Genomic DNA, 21,436 nt, shown 5'->3' on the forward strand with positions numbered 1-21,436 from the left:
TGTAATCACAACAAGGGACTGTGTAAGAATGAATATTGCAAAGCAGACTTTATAGTCAATGGATTGGCCAAAATGCAAAATGCACGTGAAACTAAAGTCATGTAGTTTACTTGTTGACCATGTGGCTACAGTTCAAAAAGTCTCTGCTCCAAAAGCTGTACCTAGTAATCTTCCAAAATTGATTTTAAATAAAGTTCTTAAATTGTAGCAATAAACAAAAAGACAAGATACACTTAAACAATACTGCAGTTTATCAAAAGACACGTAAGAAATTTCAACTCTGTCTTTGACAGTTATAAAAATCAATATTTTGGCTAAGTTATAAATATGTTTATAATGCAATTATATGCAGTTGCATACGTCTAGTAATGCTAATGACAGCTATAAGATCAGGTTTTTAAAACAACACTAAAAACATAAAAACATGTAGCCCCATTATTTACCTGTAGAACGTGTTGAATTTATGCCTAAATTTCAGCATTTACTATATCACCACTGTTCTAATTTTAAAAATCACATCCAAAGGATAAGGCAAAACCACCTACGAGTTGGCATATTTGTTTATTTCTCAATTTGTAAAAATGTCCTTAATTTGTTGATGTAGCAAACAAATTTCAACTGATTGCTATGCAAAAGAACAGAAGGTAATCTGCTTTGCAACGAACTTTAAAGTTCAATTGCACACAGGCAACATGCTATATACGAAAAAACTACTAACTACAGGTATTAAATACTGAAAAAAGTTAACAGTTTATTATAATTTATTTTATTTAACAATCTAGGAAGTTTGCAGCCATCAGCAGTTCCAGTGCAATTTCAGGTGCAACTGGAAATTCAGGAATCTCCGTGGAGCTGTTAGTGTAGCAAACCTTGTAGGTAAAATACATGCATACTTTTGACAGCACATGTGAAGGGATCTCTCTAAAATTGACTTCATTAGTTTTGTTCTCAGCAAACTGACCTGGGCCACTCAACATGCCTTTTTTGTCCTGATGTTAGCGCATGTTCTCTTTTTACAATAAATTCATGACAATCCGAAGATATCAATTTGACATACATGGGCATCAGGGCCCTCACAGCCACCAGAGGTTTTCTCTTCTCCATCCATGAAATTCTACTTTGCGTCCACAGGAACTTTAGTAGCTTCTCTTCAGCCCCGCAGCCACTGTACTGGGTCCCCGCGCACTGCCAGTCACTACACCAGGCCCCACCCCCAGCTGCCTCCCCGCAAGTACTATTAATATATACACTTTACAGATGTGGAAGGTAAGCCGAGAGAGGTTAGTCAGTGACTTCTCTAAGGTCATCCAATTATTAAGTAGCAAAGCCAGGTGCAAAGTCAGGTGCAAAGTCAGGTCAGACTTCAAAACCCAGACTTTCCCAATTATTAAGTAGCAAAGCCAGGTGCAAAGTCAGGTGCAAAGTCAGGTCAGACTTCAAAACCCAGACTTTCCCCACTTTTTTATTCTTCTGAATACCTCCTTAAAAGGAAGTTATGAATTTGGTCATTAGCAGGCATAAAGAGATGAAATAGGATCAATATGAATGACATAAATCAGCCATACTCATTCTTTAGATCAGGTAATTTTAGTATCTAAGTTTGTCCCATCCTAGAAAAAAATCCTCATCATCTGATCATGTCAATGGTATTTAAACCAAATATACCATATACTCCACCAAGAACAGTGGGGTGCTGGTCATGCACGTCTACTGTTTAGCTTAGATATTTGGTTATGGGAACAGCCTAAGTTCTTCAGATGAAAATGGATCACATATTTATAGAAAATTTTAATTACAAACAGACTTTTAAAAATCAAAGTGAGAGTCACTTGATGAAGTCAGGATTACTCATTTGTGATCTTGGCACTGGAGCACCACACACAGGTAATTTCATTAGATTTATAAGACTTTCTCAAGTTTTTGACTTAATAGAGTCAGTTTTCCAGATTTCTTATTAGAGACCAACCAGTACCATTGCAGGGAGAGGAAGGAGAATATTACCTTCTATGCTCATGAAAGTGGGCTGAGGAGGAGAAAGGTGAACTGATCCCTGCAAGTTAAGCAGAACCTAATCTGATTGTTGACTTAAATTTAAAATGCAATGAAAAACAAGTGTGAGAACAGGAAAAGGTCTGTGACCCACTCTCTGCCTTGCCTAGAATGAATCTGGACAGAAGCCCCTCTCTAACATGACTCACAGCCAGCCATCAAGGCACAGCTCAGGTGGCACTCCTGATCTAACAATTGAAGAATTCTTTATATTTGCTCTTTTATGGTGACAATTATGTTTCTATCTGTTCATTTTTGTCATTTTGAAGAATCATGATAATTTAACACAGTAAACAAGTTTTATAATAAAGAGGCAAGCGAAATGTTAGCATGGTAAGAACCTGGCTCTAGGACTCCAAAATCCAGGCTTTAGTTCTGATGTCATTTACTAGTTATGTGGTCTTACCAAGTTATTTCTTTTCTCCAACTGTTTCCCCCTCTGTAAAACTGGGATAATACCACCTATCCTACATCAAATGGTTGCTACTATCAAGGAAAACCCTGGGATGTACAGTAGAATTTCCTCTGATGAAATAGCCTAAATGGTTAAGGTATGATCCTTTGGGTAATTACAGTTGAGACAGAGTTACTTTTTCTTGTTGCTGCACCCCACCACCTTCCCTTTTCAGGTAATCTAATCATCATTTGAAATGAATGAAGTATTGTAAAACTGTTTCTTAAAGGAAAATAATTTATCACAGGAAGCAAAGTAGACTGCATCTTATATGTAGGATAAAAGCAATAGAATAATTTTTGCGTCTTAAAAAAGAATAACAGCAGCTTTATATACATGGTATTACAACGTGCTGGACTTTATATATGTGAGCTAATTTACTCCTTGCAACCACTCTGTATGGTCGCACTGTTATCTTCATTTTCAGATGAGAAACCTGAAACACAGGTAGTAAATGGCAGTCAACATTTAAGCCCAAAGAATCTGGTTCTAAAATATGAATTCTTAACCAGTATTATTGTTACTGCCTTTTTAAAAACAGTCATAGGTATGTAGGTAACCTACATCTCTAGTATTTTAAATGAGTGAGGATTTCCAGGTGAAAACTATGCATTTTGATCCTAATGAAAGATGACTCTTCTAAGTTCTCCTCTGGCTCTACGCAATCGTTTTGAAGTTAGTTTATATACATTTACTCAAATCTTTCCCATTCAAAAATCCAAGAATTCCCAGGGAGAAAAATCCTCAAAAAAAAAGAAAAAAAGGAGGGAAATGAAAGCAGGGGAAGGTAAATGGAGATGTGTATGTTGTAATTCAAATCAACAGATAAGTTATAGAAATTCTAAAACTGTTATAGAATTCCTGAAATCCAAAACTAGAATTCTAACAATTTTATTTAAAAACTAGCTGCTAAAACACTTTTTGAAACAGATTAAGCTGGGGAGGAAAATGATCAGGTAACATGTCAAAATTTAAAGTGGGATTAGAGTAAGACGTGCCAATGTGATTTTAAAGGACTAAGAGTTAAGGCTGTCTTTTTCACACAAATCAAACGGTAATGTAAATTCTAAGAGTAAACTCACAATCTAATAGGACTGGACCATCTGCACTACCACTGCAAAACATAGCTAATAACATCTGATGGTAATCAGCATTATTGCATTTAATAAGTAACGATCAACAGCAAAACACAATATACTCGTTAAATTTGTTTCACTGAAATTCTACCATTTTGGTTTCATGTAATGAGGTATTTGTAGAAGTATCTGTTCACATTGTATGTACTATTATTTAAATTGAAAATTATTTTTAAGGAGCAGGGGATGGCGGCAAGTAAAAAATAGACTTGAAACTTTATTTGTGAAAAACAACCAAATATCTACCCAACTCCAGACTTAATAAATTAGGGTGGTTTCTACACTTACTTCCTCTCAACATGCATGCACTAAAGCTAATTCATACCAAAGATTTCAAATTCTATGCAAAAACTGTACATTTACCTTGCAGTGCTTAAAGGGAGAAGACCTTGGCTACTGTCTTAGGGATATAGGAAATACTTTAATTCTGAGGACAGAATTCAGGAGACCAAAAAACAATGTAAGCTTCAAGATGTTAGAGCCAAAGATTGCCAGAGTGACTGAAACTACTTAGTGACAAATACCAGTTTCCCAGGTGAAGGTAACAGTACTCACTTTGGCTCAATTAGAGCTATCTTGTACCTGCTGGGATATGGGCATACTACCCCAAATCTGTATCATTTCTTTGGAAAAACTTTAGGAGGAATAGATGGTCTCTAAACTGATTTACTGCCTATACATCTTGGACTCTAAACAGATGATTACCTAAACCCAGGGAAGCACTTTTATTTTATGGCTTGTTTTCCTCCTTTTCTGCATTTTGACAGTAGCAGTCACTTTCATTCATTTGAAAATAGTGTGGTCAAGACCAATGATCTTGATCTAGGTCTGTACCACTTCTTCAATCTCATGTTAGCTGTACACATCCACTTAAATATCTCACCAAAATTTTAAACAAACTGGGTATTTTCTTTTAATTCAGGACTTCAAATAACTGTTACTATATGAACATAGTATTTTAGGATTCAGAAAGATGAAAACTCAAACAAAATTGAAAAATTGGCCGACAGCACCTAAAGCACTCAATTGATGCTAACAAACATTCCAGTACCACGTCAATATTTTTTTTAATAGGATTTCTATCTTAATCTACAGAGGAACAGGTATAGCCATTAAACCATTCCCAATAGGGCTAAGTGTTACTTACCCAGGATTAGCTTTGATAATGGTTATTAGGTACACTTTAACAGCTTGAAATGCTTCATACTTATCTTGAAGTATACTTCAAGAATTTATTCAGTTAATTCTTAAGGAGCCGAGTCAGTCAATGTCCTAAATCTTGAAAGCTCCCTTCAAATGTAACTTCATAGTCTTTAAATTTTAACTGTCATTGTTTATTACTGTTTTGGCTACATTCTCTACAATTTCAGCAGCATCTTAAAGAGACAATGTGTCTATGTACAATGAAAGAACAAAGAGCCATGGTTTAACTGTACAATATTAAGGGGAATCTGTGGTAAGCATAGCCTCCTTTTTCAGCAACATGGACAATTTACATGTAAGTATCAGCATTATGAATGTGATGATAAAGAAATTTCTTAGAGGAGTGAAATACAGCATCCTGAAAAATAATGGTTTCTACCATACAAGGCAGTTAGAAAATGTTCACATTTTAACAAATCTGTACAAACCACAAGAAACTCGTTTGAGGGACCATCATCCCACCTTGCTGATAAGAACCTTCTAGAAATGTAGAATTACCATGAACAATTTATAAATCTAGTATATATGTGCTCCACAGCCCTAGAAACCAAGAAACTGATTTCGAGAGCTCTTTATGTCCAACACGGATCATTTTTACATGCCTTGATTGTTAATAAATGCCTGCTTTTAATAATCTCTCTATAATGTACAGTCAACTTGCACCTTTAAGGAGGTCATTTGATTTTTTTAGCAAAGAAGCAACATCATTTAGCAGCAATTAAAGCGCCTTCAAGAAGACTTAAAAAAAATACAATATCCAATTAGAAAAGCCATATTTTTAAACATTTGTACAAGAATAAGCTGCTGAAACTTGGTAATTGAAATACGACATCTGTACACAATTTACAATAGAGCTAGAAGGGAATTTATCATTATCCTGCATAGAACTGGTCTGCATTTGGTTACGTATTGTCACTTGTTTGAATGAACAAGGCCTGGTAACAAAAGAAAAATACCTGTTCACAATTCTAACATGTTGAGAACACTGGAGATATTATAATTTAGTGAGTTCAACTGATTTCAAAACAAGCAGCTCACTTTGTCAAAGGTGTAATGTATCTAGGAATAGCTCTCCCTTTAACATGACCAGTGAAAAAAGCAGACATGTGATTTCGAGGTACAACTTGGTAAAAGCCAGAATAGGCAAATGACAAAAGTCTAACAACTTTGTCCAACGATTCTAACTCTCACATTCTATTACTATAAAACACAACTGTCACTGTCATTCAGTTCTTACTTTGGTTGCAGCAGATAAACTGCTAAATGCTGAAGAATGTATCCAGGCACTAGATAGTTCCTGTGTTAGAAATATGTCTCATATTTTTTCCATGTGTTTTTAAATAATGAAAAACCACCCTTCATATTAGAACTCTCTAGTAACAACCAAATGTATTTAAGTATTATAAACGTTATTTACAGTGTTCCCCCAAAAAAACATTTTTCTTTTATCTTAACATGGTATTCCTGTTTCTGTGCAACAGGCAGTCACCCTTCACTGCTCAAGATTACAGTCAAAAGTGTACATTTATTCACTGTCCATGAGCCACTCTCATACAAACGATGCTATGAAGAACTTCAGTTCACAAACAGTTCTCAACCATATCCTGTGTAAAAAAGAAAACAACAAAAACACTCAAAAGCTCTCAAACTCAAGTATGCATCTGGAAGCAATTCAAAGACATCATGCCAATTTTGGAGGAAAGTCAGTAAGTAATTATGCTTGAGGAAGGGGGTGTAGGGGATGCTGTCAGCCCAACCATGTGTAAGTTTCCTGAAGAATTGGATCTTCTCATGTGTGGGAGAAGGTAGGGGTCATTTGCCAGTTGGTGCACATCAAACCTATCTTCTTTTCGGTATGCCAAACAGCGTCTTATAAAGGCCTTAAAAAAAAAAAAGTTAGCAATTAAAATCTTTTCCTCTTCTAAATATCAGTCAACTAAATACTACAGATGATGGACACATTTAAGACAATAAATAGATTTCACTTCACTGGGGATTCAAATTTTTTAAGAAATTGTAGCAATAGGGCTTCCCTGGTGGTGCAGTGGTTAAGAATCCGCCTGCCAATGCAGGGGACACAGGTTCGAGCCCTGGTCTGGGAAGATCCCACATGCCGCGGAGCAACTAAGCCCGTGCACCACAACTACTGAGCCTGCGCTCTATAGCCCGTGCTCTGCAATGAAGAGTAGCCCCCACTTGCCACAACTAGAGAAAGCCCACGTGCAGCAACGAAGACCCAACACAGCCAAAAATAAATAAGTAAAATAAATTAAAAAAAAATTGTAGCAATAAAATTATCACTCCAAATTCAACTCTCAACTCACAGCCCCCTAGTAGTTCACTTTACAATCTAAATACTATTGCTACCATTTAAACTTATTGCTGGAAAGCTGCATTTTTTTCCTTAATTTTTATTGAGATTAAAATATACATAACATAAAAATTAGCATTTTAAGCCTTGAGTGTACAATTCAGTGACATTAAGTACATTCACATTGCTGTACAACATCACCACTATCCATCTGCAGAACTTTTTCATCATCTAAAACTGAAATTCTGTACCTATTAAACAGTATCTCCCCATTCTTCCTTCCCCCAGCCCTTGGTAACTTCCTTTATGATCTGGCTATTCTAGGTACCTTATATGAGTGGAATCATACAATATTTATTTGTCCTTTTGTGTCTTTCACTTAGCATGATGTTTGAGTCATCCATGTTGTAGCATGCATCAGAATTTCATTCATTTTTAAGGCTGAATAATATCCCATTGCATGTACGTACTACATTTTGTTTACCCATTTATCTCTTGGTTGACATTTGGATTGTTTCTACCTTTTAACTATTGTGAATAATGCTGCTGTGAATGTTGGTATATAAATATCTGAGTCCTTGCTTCTACTTTTTTTTGGTATCTACCTAGAAGTAGAAATGCTGGATCATATGGTAATTAAAAAAAAAATGACATATTAGTTTCAGATATACAACATAATGATTCAACATTTGTATTGTGAAAAGATCACCACAATTGTCTAGTTAACATCTGTCACCATATGTAGTTACAAAATTGTTTTTCTTGTGATGAGAACTTTTAAGATCTACTCTTAGCAACTTTCAAATATGCAATATAGTATTATTAACTATAATCCCCAGGCTATTCATTACATCCCCATGACTTATATAACTGGAAGTTTGTACCTTTTGTCCCCCTTCACCCATTCCCCCCCCCACCACCCGCCTCTGGCAACCACCAATCTCTTCTCTGTATCTGTGAGCTTGGGTTTTTTTCTGTTTGTTGTTTTTTAAGATTCCACATATAATGGCAAGATTTCCTTTTGTTTAATGGCTGAACAGTATTCCATTTTATATATGTATATATACACACACACACCACATTTTCTTTATCCATTCATCCCACGATGGACACCTAAGGTTGCTTCCATGTCTTGGGTATTGTAAATAATGCTGCAACGATCATGGGGGTGCAGATTTCATTTTGAGTTAATGTTTTGGTTTTCTTCAAATACTCAAAAGTAGAATTGCTGGATCATATGGTAGTTCTATTTTTAATTTTCCGACGAACCTCCACATTGTTTTCCATATTGGCTGCACCAATTCACAATCCCACCAACAGTGCACACAGGTTCCCTTGTCTCCACATCCTTGCCAACACTCATTTCTTGTCTTTTTGATAATAGCTATTCTACAGGTATGAGGTGATTTTGATTTTGATTTCCCTGATTATGAGTGATGTTGAGCACCTTTTCATGCACCTGTTGACCATATATAGGTCCTCCTTGGGAAAAAACCTATTCAGATCCTCTGTTTTTAATCGGATTGTTTGATTTCTTTATATATTTTGGATATTAATCCCTTATCAGGTATGATTTCCAAATATTTTTCCCGTTTGGTAAGTTGTCTTTTCATTTTGTTCATGGTTTCCTTTGCCATGCAGATTTTTCATTTGATGCAGTCCCACTTGTTTACTTTTACTTTTGTTGCCTTTGCTTTTGTTGTCAAATACAAAAAATCCTCACCAAGACCTATGCCAAGGAGCTTACCACCTATGTTTTCTTTTAGGAGTTTTATGATTTCTAGTCTTAAGTTCAAGACTGTCATCCATTTTGAGTTACTTTTTGTGTATGACATAAGATAGTGGTCCAGTTTCATTCTTGTTTATGTGGCTGTCTAGTTTTCCCAACACCATTTATTGAAGAGACCACCCTTTCCCCATTGTATATTCTCGCCTTCTTTGTCATAAATTGACCATATATGTGTGGGTTTATTCAGGGCTCTCAATTATGTTCCATTGATCTGTGTATTTTTATGCCAATACCATACTTTTTTTTTTTTTTTAAAGAATCAATTTAATTTATTTATTTATTTTTGGTTGTGTTGGGTCTTTGTTGCTGCATGTGGGCTTTCTCTAGTTGTGGCGAGCAGGGGCTACTCTTTGTTGTGGTGTGCTGCCTTCTCATTGTGGTGGCTTCTCTTGTTGTGGAGCACAGGCTCTAGGCACGCAGGCTTCAGTAGTTGTGGCTTGTGGGCTCTAGAGCACAGGCTCAGTAGTTGTGGCACACGGGCTTAGTTGCTCCGCAGCATATTGTACTGTTTTGAATATTATAGCTTTGAAATGTAGTTTGAAATCATGGAGCATGAGGCCTTCAGCTTTGTTCTCAAGATGGCTTTGACTATTTGGGTCTTTCATGTTTCCATATGAATTTTAGGACTGTTTGCTCTATTTCTGTGAAAAATACCGTTGGAATTTTGATAGGGATTGCATTGAATCTGTAGATTGCTTTTAGTAGTATGGACATCTTAACATTAATTCTTCCAATCCATGAACATGGAAATCTTTCCATTTACTTGTGCCTTCTTCAATTTCTTTCATCAATGTCTTATAGTTTTATTCTTTCTGATGCAACTGTAAATGGGATTGTTTTCTTTTCTCTTTGGCTGCACCCCAACCAGGGATCGAACCTGGGCCCCAGCAGTGAAAGCGCCAAGTCCTAACCACTGGACTGCCAGGGAAGTCCCTGGGATTGTTTTCTTAATTTCTCCTTCTGCTCTTTTATTATTAGTATATAGAAATACACAAAAATTTGTTGCATTGATTTCATATCCCACAACTTTTTTGGTGGTGTCTTAAGGGTTTTTATATATAAAATGATGTTATCTGCAGATAGTGACAGTTTTACTTCTTCCTTTCTGATTTGTATGCCTTTTACTTCTTTTTCTTGCCTAACTGTTCTGGCTAGGACTTCCAACACAGGCACACCTTGTTCTACTGCACTTTGCAAATACTGCAGTTTTTTTTACAAATTCAAGGTTTGTGGCAACCCCATGTTGAGCAAATCTATCAGCACCATTTTTCCAACAGCTCACTTTGCTCACTTTGTGTCTCTGTGTCACATTTGGTAATTCTAGCAATATTTCAAACTTTCCATCATTATTATATTTGTTATGGTGATCAGTGATTTTTGTTACTATTGTAATTGTTTGGGGGATGTCATGAGCTGCACCCATGTAAGACTGCAAACTTAATTGCTGAAATGACAACAAAGGATTTAGAATATTACATAAACTTAGTTCATAAAGCAGTGGCAGGGTTTAAGAGGACTCCAATTTTGAAAGCTTTTTACCCACAGTAGAACTTCTTTCAAACAGCACTGCATGCTACAGAGAAATGGTTCATGAAAGGAAGAGTCCAAGAAATTGCCTCAGCAGCCACCACCCTGCTCAGTCAGCAGCCGTCAACAGCAAGGCAAGACCCTCCACAAGCAAAAAGATTACTACTGGCTGAAGGCTCAGAGGATGGTTAACAGTTTTTAGCAAGCAAGTATTTTTAATTAAGGTATGTACATTATTTTTTTTAAACATAATGCTATTGCACACTTAACAGACTACATTATAATGTAAACATAACTTTTATATGCACCGGGAAACCAAAAACTATGTGTGACTTCTTTATTGCAATATTCGCTTTATTGCAGTGGTACAGAAACGAACCCACAATATCTCTGAGGAGGCGTGCCTGTAACTGTGTTGAATGTGGAATACTGCATTTCTCCCTACAAAATTCTAGAGTCTTCTTTTTCTGGAATTTGTCTTCTGTAAAACACTCCTTTCACCCTCATTCCACTTTACTGTCAATTTAGTTTGGCCAAAGGGTATGATGCCATTTTGCCCTAATATTTTTTCTTCCTGTTGAGCATAGAGTGTACAGCACAAAGTGAATATATCTATATAACTGGCAAACAGATCAAGAAAAAGAACTTTATCAGAACTCCTAAGAAAGACTCTTCATGCCCACTTTCAGGCACTGGATCTGCCCCCAATCTATTGGGGTAACAGCTATCCTGACTTTTAAACACCATAATTGAGTTCTGCTTGTTTTGAACTTTATGTAAATGTAATCGTAGATTATGTTCTCCTTTGCCTGGCTTCTTAAAAGAATCACAGACCATATTTGCGTCCTTAAAAACTATCACAACCAAAGGCCTAAAGCAACTCTCCTCCAGAGCAAATCACCAGCCCCTACTGGACAGATTTTCCTGTGGCTGCAATCCCTTTTGCTTTACTTACTTACTTACTTATTTAACAAGTACTTACTTTGTTTTAAGCACAATTTATGAAATCAAAAATTTACTTCACAAAGCTTATTTTCATAAATTGAGTACCTTTGCTTCACTGCTTACAACCGGTTTTACAGGGAACTGGACATCTGTGGCTTTTAATATTGTATTTTCTTGAAGAATGTCTTGTTGAGATTGATTGTGACCAAATGGCTTAAAAAAAAAGAAAATGAATAAAATGTTGAGAAATTTATCTCACAAAATATTTAAACAGAGATATTATCAGAGAGTCCCCAAGATGCAAATGATTTGTGTTCTAAAAAAATCTTATTCTCAGTTACTTGCAAGCTGGGATGCATTCTCATAGAAACAAGGTTATAACTGATAGCAGGCTGAGGAAGAGCATCTGATCAATCCTTAGCATAGCCAAAACATTGTGACTAAGCAATAGAAAAATCATACCATTGCAATATAAGTAATTAATTAAGATAAAAATAAAAACAAAAAAATTTAAAATTTTATTCTGAATGTTTAAAATTTAAGTTTAATTAGAGAAGAGATGATGGAGAAGTAGTGGAAACATCTGTGAAAAGTCCAAAGAGTAAAATACCTTGAGTATGACACACTAACTTAAATGAAACAGCTCTGGGTTTGGTCCTAACATGCAGTGAATTCCCAGACAAGTCCCTGAATCTCTCTTTTCACACTGATGGAGGGACTGAATGGGATAAGGATATCTATGGTAGCTTATAGTTCTGACTTCAATGTAAAGAGAGGTTTGGGAAAAATTAGTACTAAGTTTGATGGAATTTCCCTGAGGAAGCACAGGGGGAAACATGCTCAGGCCAAACTGTGTGTGTTGGGTGGGAATGGGGTAGAGGAGGTGAGGAAGTGGAGAGAATGGAGGATCATGAACAGTTTTGACTCCTTTGTTCCTAGCAACAGAAAAACGTTAGCACTGTTAACAGGTTAATTCTCCTCCTTAAAAGAAAAAAGGCAAAGAGCAGGCCAAAGAAGCTGTTGTGACATTAAAATAACTCTGATCCACAGAAATTTTAGGAAGTGATAATATATTTAAGATCATTTAAAAAATCAAATGGAGTAACCATGGTTCAGGCATCCAAAATGGAGCTGGGTGGCCATTGTGGATGTGGTTTCAGACACATTCCTGCATCACAGAAAACCTGAACTTTCTGAACTGTATCAAACTAAAAGGAAACCACTAGATATTTTCAAAACCGTATCTGCTAGCAATTGCCAGCTGCAACCTTGTACTTTCAAAGTCCCCCCCACCAACTATGTAATCATTTCAAACCCCAATCTTTGCTTAACAAGCACCCTTACTTCTTGCCAGCTCCAATCCTAATTCTTGACAATTTGTGTAAGCTTGCAGTTTTTTGCCTATAAGCACCCTCCCCCGCTTTTGTAGTCCAGCGGAACACAATTCAAGTGCTTTCATGTATTTCTGCTTCCCAGGCTGCTCCTAACCCCAAATAAACGGTTATTTTGGGTTTTTTTGTTGTTGCCTCAACCAGGTCTCCATTCTTGGAATTCTTGACTAAACTGACTTCAAGTTAATGAAACTTTAAGAGGGGAAAATTCAACTTATCTCCATATAGCTGAATCTGTTATACTTGAACTTACTTTTCTACCATAAAGACACTGAAAGAAGATGACTCCGACTGACCACACATCAACCTTGTTGGAAATCTTCGGTGGTTCCTTTCCAACTACAAAACACTCAGGAGGTAAATACCTAGTTTTTTGGGGAGAAAAAAAGGAAAGGATATTAACAATTTATAATTTAAAACCTTCTAAATGTAAAATCTTAGAACACTCATTTTATCCATACGAAAACCTTAGGTGATTTTCACTGATTAAAGTCCTAACTTTTAAAGCATTTATATCCCTGTATCATTTGACTTTAGAGCCAAAACAAACAACTTTGTGGTTAAAGTGTGTAATATACAGTTGACCCTTTTCCAACACGGGTCAAACTGCACGGGTCCACTTATATGAGGATTTTTTTCAATAGTAAATACTGCAGCACTACACAATCCCTGATTGGTTGAATTTCGGGCATGTGTAGGAACCACGTATATGAAGGGCAACTCCAAGCTATACTCAGATTTTTGACTGTGCAGAGGGCCGGTGCCCCTGCACTGTTCAAGGGTCAACTTATATACATTTCTGTAGTGTATGATCTACAGAAGTGACAAATTATCATTAGAAATTACAATGTTCTAATCTGAGTAAGTAAGTATCTACTAATAGAAGAAATCCTCTCCTATCCCCCTTCACCAATCTTCAAACTGTAGGCAGTTCTCTTCCTAAAATACACATCTGATCAGCCAGTTCTTTTGTTTAAAGAACCTCAACCTCACTCACTGCCCAGGCAAGACCTCATATCTCTTGCTTGTAATACGAGACCTGTCCTAATCTAGCAGCAACTTAAATTTCCAAAATCTCTTCTCCTGAACCCCAGCCCCTCAAACTGGCTAGGCAAAGCCGATTCACTTGGTTCCACTACACTGTGCTTCCCCCACATGCTTCTGAATATGACAACCTCTTATGCCTTTCTTCTTCAAGACCCGCCCAACTTTCACAAGCCTTCTCTGCTTCCCTCCAGACAGATGTTACCTCCATTACAGCGTTAATTCATTGTAGTTTTAAACAGTAGCAGCATCAGAAATATATGGAGCATTCAAAAATACTATTTTTATTTATAAATTCATAATTTTAGATAAAGAAAAGGTAAAAATAGATTGTAAAATTTATTTAAAAGGTAAAAATACATATAAGTAAATAAATTTTTACTTATAACCTTAGGTTATATGTATTGATAAAAAGCTCCATCAGGATGCAAGCATCTCACACTTCAAAAATTTAGATAAACTACAAAGTCCTGAAAAGGAATAATACAGCTAAATGGGAAGCTACTCTTTTTTTTTAGTTTTATACTCACTATGCTAAAATCGTTTAAATTTCAGCAGAACATTCACAGATGACCAATAACTTATTTGTGATGTAAATCCTTTCCTACCCTCCAAATCAAGTAAAAAGCCAGATTTGTTTTATGAATAAAAGTATATATTTTCTGTAGGTTTATGTGTGTGTAACTGAAACAAGAATGACTCTTAAACACTGTGCTATACCGTCTCTCAAGGTAAAAAAAAGGGTATAAGCAAGGAGAGGAAGTGTAGGAATAGATACCAAAGCTACTCGGGGAAAATGACCAGCAGGATTTAGTGGATGCTTGCATTTGAGACCCAAGAGGAAGGGAGAAACAAAACTCGTTTTCTTCTAAGTGATACTGACAAATAGTTTAAGCTTCTGAGGATGATGTGTAAAAGCACTACATACCTATATTCTAAAAGTTTGTATAGGACATCGTTTACCAAATACATAGCTAAAAAACTAATATGAATAAAAAACTAACCATTTTGTGGAACGCTGTTTCTACAAGAAGTATATAATTCCAGGTTCCTAACATGGAAATGCCACGACTATATCTGCTTCCTGCACAGCACCCTAAACATACGCTTCCCTGTCTCATGCCCATCTGTCAGGGGGAAGTTTCCTTGCCCTGCCCTACACTAGGGAAGCCAGAGTGAGAGGGAAACAGTAAGGTGGGAGTCTCTGCAGAGGAAGGATGATCTATTACTTAGAACATGGTTTTCAAGCTGTCTGCCACAGAATACAGGGTTCTACCAAGAAGCCTTATTTTTGTTGGTTTTATTAGGATTCTAAGATTTTGTGGTGAAAAAAGGAGCCTTGTTGCTAAAAGTCTAAAGACTACTGACTGAGGGTACTGACTTTTAAGGAGTTACTAGTTTGAATGATAGATTTTTAAAGAAAGAATATATATTGAAAGAAAATTATGATACATTATTATCTTCATTTATATTCCTAAAAAATGCCACGAGCATAATTTGAAACTCTAAACTGGCTTTAAATGAATACATGGAACATGACTAATCCTTATTCTGAGAAGTAAAGTCTACATAAACCTGTGGCATTTTATAGAATTGGTTATTACTGCCCAGGCTATGTGAAGATTGTTCTAAAAACTCTAATGTCACATTTATGTTTGTAGTCACCATCCTGCTCAGTGAAGCTGAGTAGTTATCTCCCTTCCATTTAAGATTTCACTCCTTTTGCTAAACTAATTTATTCTGAAAACTAAATTTGTTTTGAAATTTTATAGTCTATGTTCTCCACTTTGGCAAATTTGATACTAACTTTGAAAATTCACAGTGAAGTAATTTTTGTCAACACGTAGGTAACTCTGAAGGGAATGACATTCATTTAGACTCATATCAGTGAATCTATGGTTCTATCTAGATTTATATCTGTATGTATGAAGTTATTAAAAAGATTTTTGAGCGTTAAGGCCAAAGACCAAGATTTTACCAAATTTCTCTTTCATTCATTATCGACAAAACATCCATCTTAAACAAAAACTGTAACCACAGAACCTCTACAGGGAGGGCTTAATGCTTATTAGTTATTGCTTTTAATAGCTAAGATATTATATTAAGTATCATTACTCATGATAAACATCACTCTAACATTACAGAACAAGATTCACAAATTCTCCATGTTAGGAGTTTCTGGCTGGTAGGGAACTAGCTGGTAGTCATGTGCTGATGCCAAGTTTTTCTTCCTCCGGTTTGCTGATAGTTACAGTTAAGACCAGATGAGAAAACAGGACTGATGACAGTAGTCTCTCAACTCAGAGACTTCATATCAGTACTCTCATCGCACCACAGTAATCTCAAAGGTATGGGAAAATAAACTCTCATTAAAAAGACTGGGCACTAATCTAGATAATTTTGGTGTTTTTAATAATACACTTACCAGTAAGTGCCTGCCCCTTGGGAAGTTAGATCCATTCCATCTACACCATAGCTGTCATCATCCATAATCTTGGACAGACCAAAATCAGTTATTTTGATTTCTCCACATGCTGTTCCATCTACCAGAAGGATGTTTCCTAAGAACAAAGTATAAATTTCTTTTAATGACACATAAATGAAAAACATTATCTTTACTACTAAAGCTGGACTTTTGGGAAATAAATAACACACTTGACATACATATGTAAAAATTTAATATAATTAAAATATACATTTAAAATATAGTTTTAAAATGTAGTGATAAAAATTTTAAAAACACTTCAGATACTACCACTAGTATTCCACTGACTTTTAAAAACTAAACCAAAAAGCGTATTTTCAGATAACTTAATAAGTATGACATTTAAAAATTACAATCTTTAAAGCTTAAATTATTTAGACAAAAATTTTATTAATTACCTGGTTTAAGATCATAATGTATAATAGGGGGTTTGATTTCATTGAGATATCTTAGTGCATTTACAATCTGCATTACAATAGACCTAGCTTCTTTCTCTGACATTAATTTATGTTGCTTCAGATAGAAATCCAAGTCATTGCCTTCACAGTATTCTAACACTGTACAAAACCTACAATGGAGAAGAGAAAAAAATCAGACATAAAATATTATCCAATAATTCAGAATCACAATGGACAAATGAAGAGTATTTATATCATCACTATGGAATAGGGGAAGCAAAAGCCAACATGTCTTTTCTTAAAAAATAAATCCTTTTATATTCACTTACGTATCTGTATCCAAGGAGAAATAATCATAGAGTTTAACTATTCTGGGGTGATCCAGTTCTTTGTGTATTCTATACTCTCTGCAGGCATGTCTACGAGAAAGAGAATATATTAATTCTCCGTGACGATTAAATATATTTTCAAAATTGATAAAAATCATAAAGAATTAATATTTACTTGTGGTAGTTTTCCTTCTTCTCATCCCTCCAGCTTTTATTAAGCTGATGGATCTTCACAGCAGCATATCTTTGTTCATAAAGGTCAAAAGCCTAGGATTCAAGGAATAGAAGAGTTTGGACCAAAGACCAACTGAATAGCTGAAGAGATTTTTTTCTTTTGAGTGATAATTTTTGCAATAATATGGAATGAGAATACACATTACGATTTTTGGTAGTCATCTCTGCTAAGGTTATATATAGTTCAGTGGCACATTTATTATCAGAAACAAGATACAAATTCCATGGTGCTAAATCAGAGAAAAACGTTAATGTGAATTTTCATGTTCAAGTTTTATAAGTGCCAATATATTGAATCAAGATAAAACAATAAAGCTCTCTGGGTTTTGTTTTGTTTTTTTTTGGCTGCGTTGGGTCTTTGTTGCTGCACACGGCCTTTCTCTAGTTGCAGCAAGTGGGGGCTACTCATCATTGCGGTGCGCGGTCTTCTCTTGTTGCAGAGCACGGGCTCTAGATGCGAGGACTTCAGTAGTTGTAGCACACGGGCTCAGAAGTTGCGGTGCATGGGCTCAGTAGTTGTGGCTCGCAGGCTCAGTCGTTGTGGTGCACGGGCCTAGCTGCTCCGTGGCACGTGGGATCTTCCCGGACCAGGGATCAAACCCGTGTCCCTTGCACTGGCAGGTGGATTCTTAACCACTGTGCCACCAGGGAAGTCCCAAGCTATCTGTTTTTAATACAGATGTTCTTCTCTATACTGGTAGTAGCAGTAAGCGGCCAGGAAAACAGGCAGCTGTAATACTTTTTTGGTGGGTTCCTGTATCCTTTCCTAGCAACTCCACCTTTTTTTCCCCCCCTTTTTTGAAAATTAACAAGTTCCTAACAATTTCCTAACTGTTTTAAAAAAATTCTAAACTTTTATTATGAAACTGTTTAAACATAACCATAACCATTAATTATCACACCTAACTCTATCAGCAATATTTCCTTAATCTGGGCTCAAAAAAGGTTTTATACTGGTTTGTTCAAATGACCAGACTATTTCTTAAATAAAGAATGATCAATATTTTAAGGCTTCAGGTGACTTATAAATGTTTTTTTAAAAAAATGAATATCATTAAAGAGGAATTTAATAATTTAGGTTCAACTGTGACTTTTACACAAAAGCACTCCCTTAAGAAAACACTAAAAGCTTACATATTTATTAGGAAGAAGGTTCCTAGTTCCCACTCCCTCTATCAATTTAACCTTAAAATAAGCAGTAGGGGTAAACTGCTTGTCACGAAATTATAAAAGCATGACATCAGAAATAATATAGGATGCAGTAATTAAGAATATTCACTTTGGAGTCAGATGAACTTATTAGCTGCATGACTTTGTGCTTAATACCCTCTCTAATAGCCTCAGTCTCATAAAGTTTGGGTTGTCAACTAAATGGGGTGAAACATATAAAGTGTTTAGAATAATATATGATTCATAATAAATATCCAATAAACATTAGTTCATTATACTATTAAAAGTTAAGTTTTAAAAAATATAATAGAAAAGAATAAAAGTTCATGTGAGAGAAAGCAAAAAAGCTTTTATAAAACTCAAAGGCAATCATAGTAAAAATAAGAGAAAATAAAATTCTTAGTACTAATAAAATTATCATCCGTGTATATTGATTATAATAACTGTATATGACACATCTTTCTCCCAAGATTAGGAGAGTAAAGTATACCTTCCCATAAAGTTAAGATGGTAATCACTGAGCAACTGATTCAATGTTTTCCACCTTGGTATAGAGAAGAGTCAATTTTTTGACTTACAGTCCTCTACTTTGTTTACCAAGCGACCTGGCAACAATGAAAGGACTTGAAGGGGTTGGAGGGGCTGTCATTAGTATTTAAGTCAGTACTGAGGGTTCAAGTCATTAGGGCCCCACAATCTGCATTTTCTAATTTCTACAGAAGCCTTTTCTTCCAAAAGAAAAGTTCCTTTTAGACCCTATCTATGGGGCTCAAAACAATGGAAATACTATTGGGCAGTGGCAGAAGACTGTCATGAAAGCTATCAGTAGGCTCAGAAGCCGGGCAACTTCTAGGCGGAGCTAGCGCTAGCTAACTATACTTTTGGTGATTTTTAGATCCACAGTGAGCAACATTATGACCTTCTTTTCTACCTTGTGGCCTGAGTAAGACTACTCAACCATTAAGTGCCTGAGGATGAACTACCATTAGAATCAGAGAAATAGGAATTGGAAGAGAGCTTACAGATCACTCTTGATGGGTAACACTTAATGCTCGTCCAAGTTAACAAAACAAAAAATAGTTCATGGTTGAACCAAGATCAGAAATGAAGTTCTCTGAATCTAAACCCCATAATTTCCCCCAGAGTCAGAACTGGATACAGGTTGTCTCGTTGAACAGAGAGGATTTCTAATAACAATCTAATGAGCTTACATTTTTTCAGCAACAGAGTTCTATGTGATTTTCCTGTGATAGTTTGTTTAATCACTATAATGATCCTATGATGTAGGTACTATTAGCATTCCCAGCTGAAGACAGGCAGAGGATGGTAAGCAATAAGCCCAAGTTTATACAGTTAGTAAACAGCAGTCAGAATTAGCCAGGATTCAAACCCAGCCTGTCTGGCTTCAGAACCCAAGGTCTTAATCACTGACTATATCAATACATAATGAAGCACCAAGTGTTACAAGGAGCTAATCAAAGGCAGACTAACAGGGAAGCCTTCTATAGGAATTGAAGTTTAAGGTGAGACTATGACCTTCATATGACTTTATGCTAAGAGCAAATGGGAAGCCACTGGGGCTTATAAGCAGGGGAGTGAGATGATCAGACTGCATTTTATAACAAGGCCACTCTAGCTGCAGCATACACAAATGAACTGGAGAAACTCAATGCCCAGAAAAAGGTGATCAGCTAGGAGACTTGGGCAGCAATGCAACAAGAGACAATGAGGCCCTGAGCTAAGAGAGAGGGAGAAGGGTCATTGCTGGATTTAGGAGAGCTTAATGACATTAATAATGACAGACACCAGGGACTGGTTATGTTGGGGGAAGGGAGTAAGGGCAACGTGAATTGAAGGATGGCTTTTATGTTTTTCACTTGGGGGACTGGGCAGATAAATGGCAGTGCTGTGTATTAAAGTAGGGAGCAATGTTAAAAAGGGGGCGGGTTGGGAGAAGAGATAACTTCTATTTCAGATGTGAGTTTGCAGTGCTTATGAAGCATCCACATGAGGTGAACAGACTAACTCATATAAACCAGCAGGTATGGGGCTCAGAAGGAAAGTGTGGGGTAGATAGCTATGTATCTATACATCTGTATCTGAAATCAAATAGGTGATAACTTAGTGAATGGGAGGGGGATATATTTGAAAAGGAGAACAAGAACGATGAGACCTTAGGAACTACAATATTTAAAGGTTGGGCAGAAAGATAACATAAAGTGGAAAAAAAGTAAGGTATAAAGCATTAAACATGATGAGTAAATATTTCTACATTTATAAATACACATTTGAGAAACACTGGCCTTAAAATAGGTAGCAATTAGGGTAAATTCAGGACGTGTAAGACTTGTGACACATGTTTAAATTAAGGGATACAACCTTTCCATAAATGTACTATATTAAATGGCTACCTGCCTATCTTGATTCTAATGGCTGTTATTACTTGTATCAGACTGGCTAGTGATAACCAGGTACCAAATATCAGAGGGACTGCAAAGGCACAAGGATAGTTTTTAGACTCTTGAGATAAGACAACATAAACCACCACAGACTATTTTTTGTAATGAGAGGACATAAAACCAGTCAAAAAAATCATAAAATCAATAATAAAAAGACATGTACTTCTTAACCACATATTCCTATATCTTTGTCATATATCTTTATGACATAATGATATAATCCTATATCTTTAGTATGAAGAACAGGAAAAAAATGTACATTACCTTATACACTTCACTAAAGCCACCTCTACCAAGCAGATGGAGTAATAAATATCTTTCATTTAACGTTGGGTGATCTTTGAACCTTAAGGGTGGGGAAAAAAACACTCAGGCACATGAAAACACCCACAAAAAGGTTTCATCCACAACAAAGTTAGCTCTCTTATTCTACTCCCAGTTGCTTCTTTTCTTTTTCAGCTACTCTTCTGCTAATTTTGAATTCCATTCCATACTTCTTTTCCTTCTCTAAC

General features: G+C 36.0%; 1 protein-coding gene and 1 pseudogene across 3 annotated transcripts in view; both read right to left on the reverse strand.

Annotated features, from left to right (window-relative positions):
* Positions 1–681: 681 nt before the first annotated feature.
* On the reverse strand, positions 682–3,227 carry LOC132368541 (elongin-C-like; annotated as a pseudogene).
* Positions 3,228–3,445: 218 nt separating this feature from the next.
* The window catches only part of TLK1 (tousled like kinase 1), a 197,327-nt gene continuing 179,336 nt past the window's right edge, over positions 3,446–21,436 (reverse strand). For all 3 annotated transcript variants that reach the window (XM_059928082.1, XM_059928081.1, XM_059928083.1), the window contains 8 exons: positions 21,189–21,270; positions 17,237–17,328; positions 17,062–17,151; positions 16,733–16,902; positions 16,275–16,410; positions 13,059–13,170; positions 11,520–11,627; positions 3,446–6,722 (listed from right to left, as the gene is read on the reverse strand). In XM_059928082.1, coding sequence (XP_059784065.1) covers positions 6,546–6,722; positions 11,520–11,627; positions 13,059–13,170; positions 16,275–16,410; positions 16,733–16,902; positions 17,062–17,151; positions 17,237–17,328; positions 21,189–21,270 — 967 coding nt within the window. In that variant the 3' untranslated portion in view covers positions 3,446–6,545. The remainder of the gene's footprint in view (positions 6,723–11,519; positions 11,628–13,058; positions 13,171–16,274; positions 16,411–16,732; positions 16,903–17,061; positions 17,152–17,236; positions 17,329–21,188; positions 21,271–21,436) is intronic.

The sequence above is a fragment of the Balaenoptera ricei genome, chromosome 7, assembly GCF_028023285.1.
Source record: "Balaenoptera ricei isolate mBalRic1 chromosome 7, mBalRic1.hap2, whole genome shotgun sequence".
Lineage (NCBI taxonomy): Eukaryota > Metazoa > Chordata > Mammalia > Artiodactyla > Balaenopteridae > Balaenoptera > Balaenoptera ricei.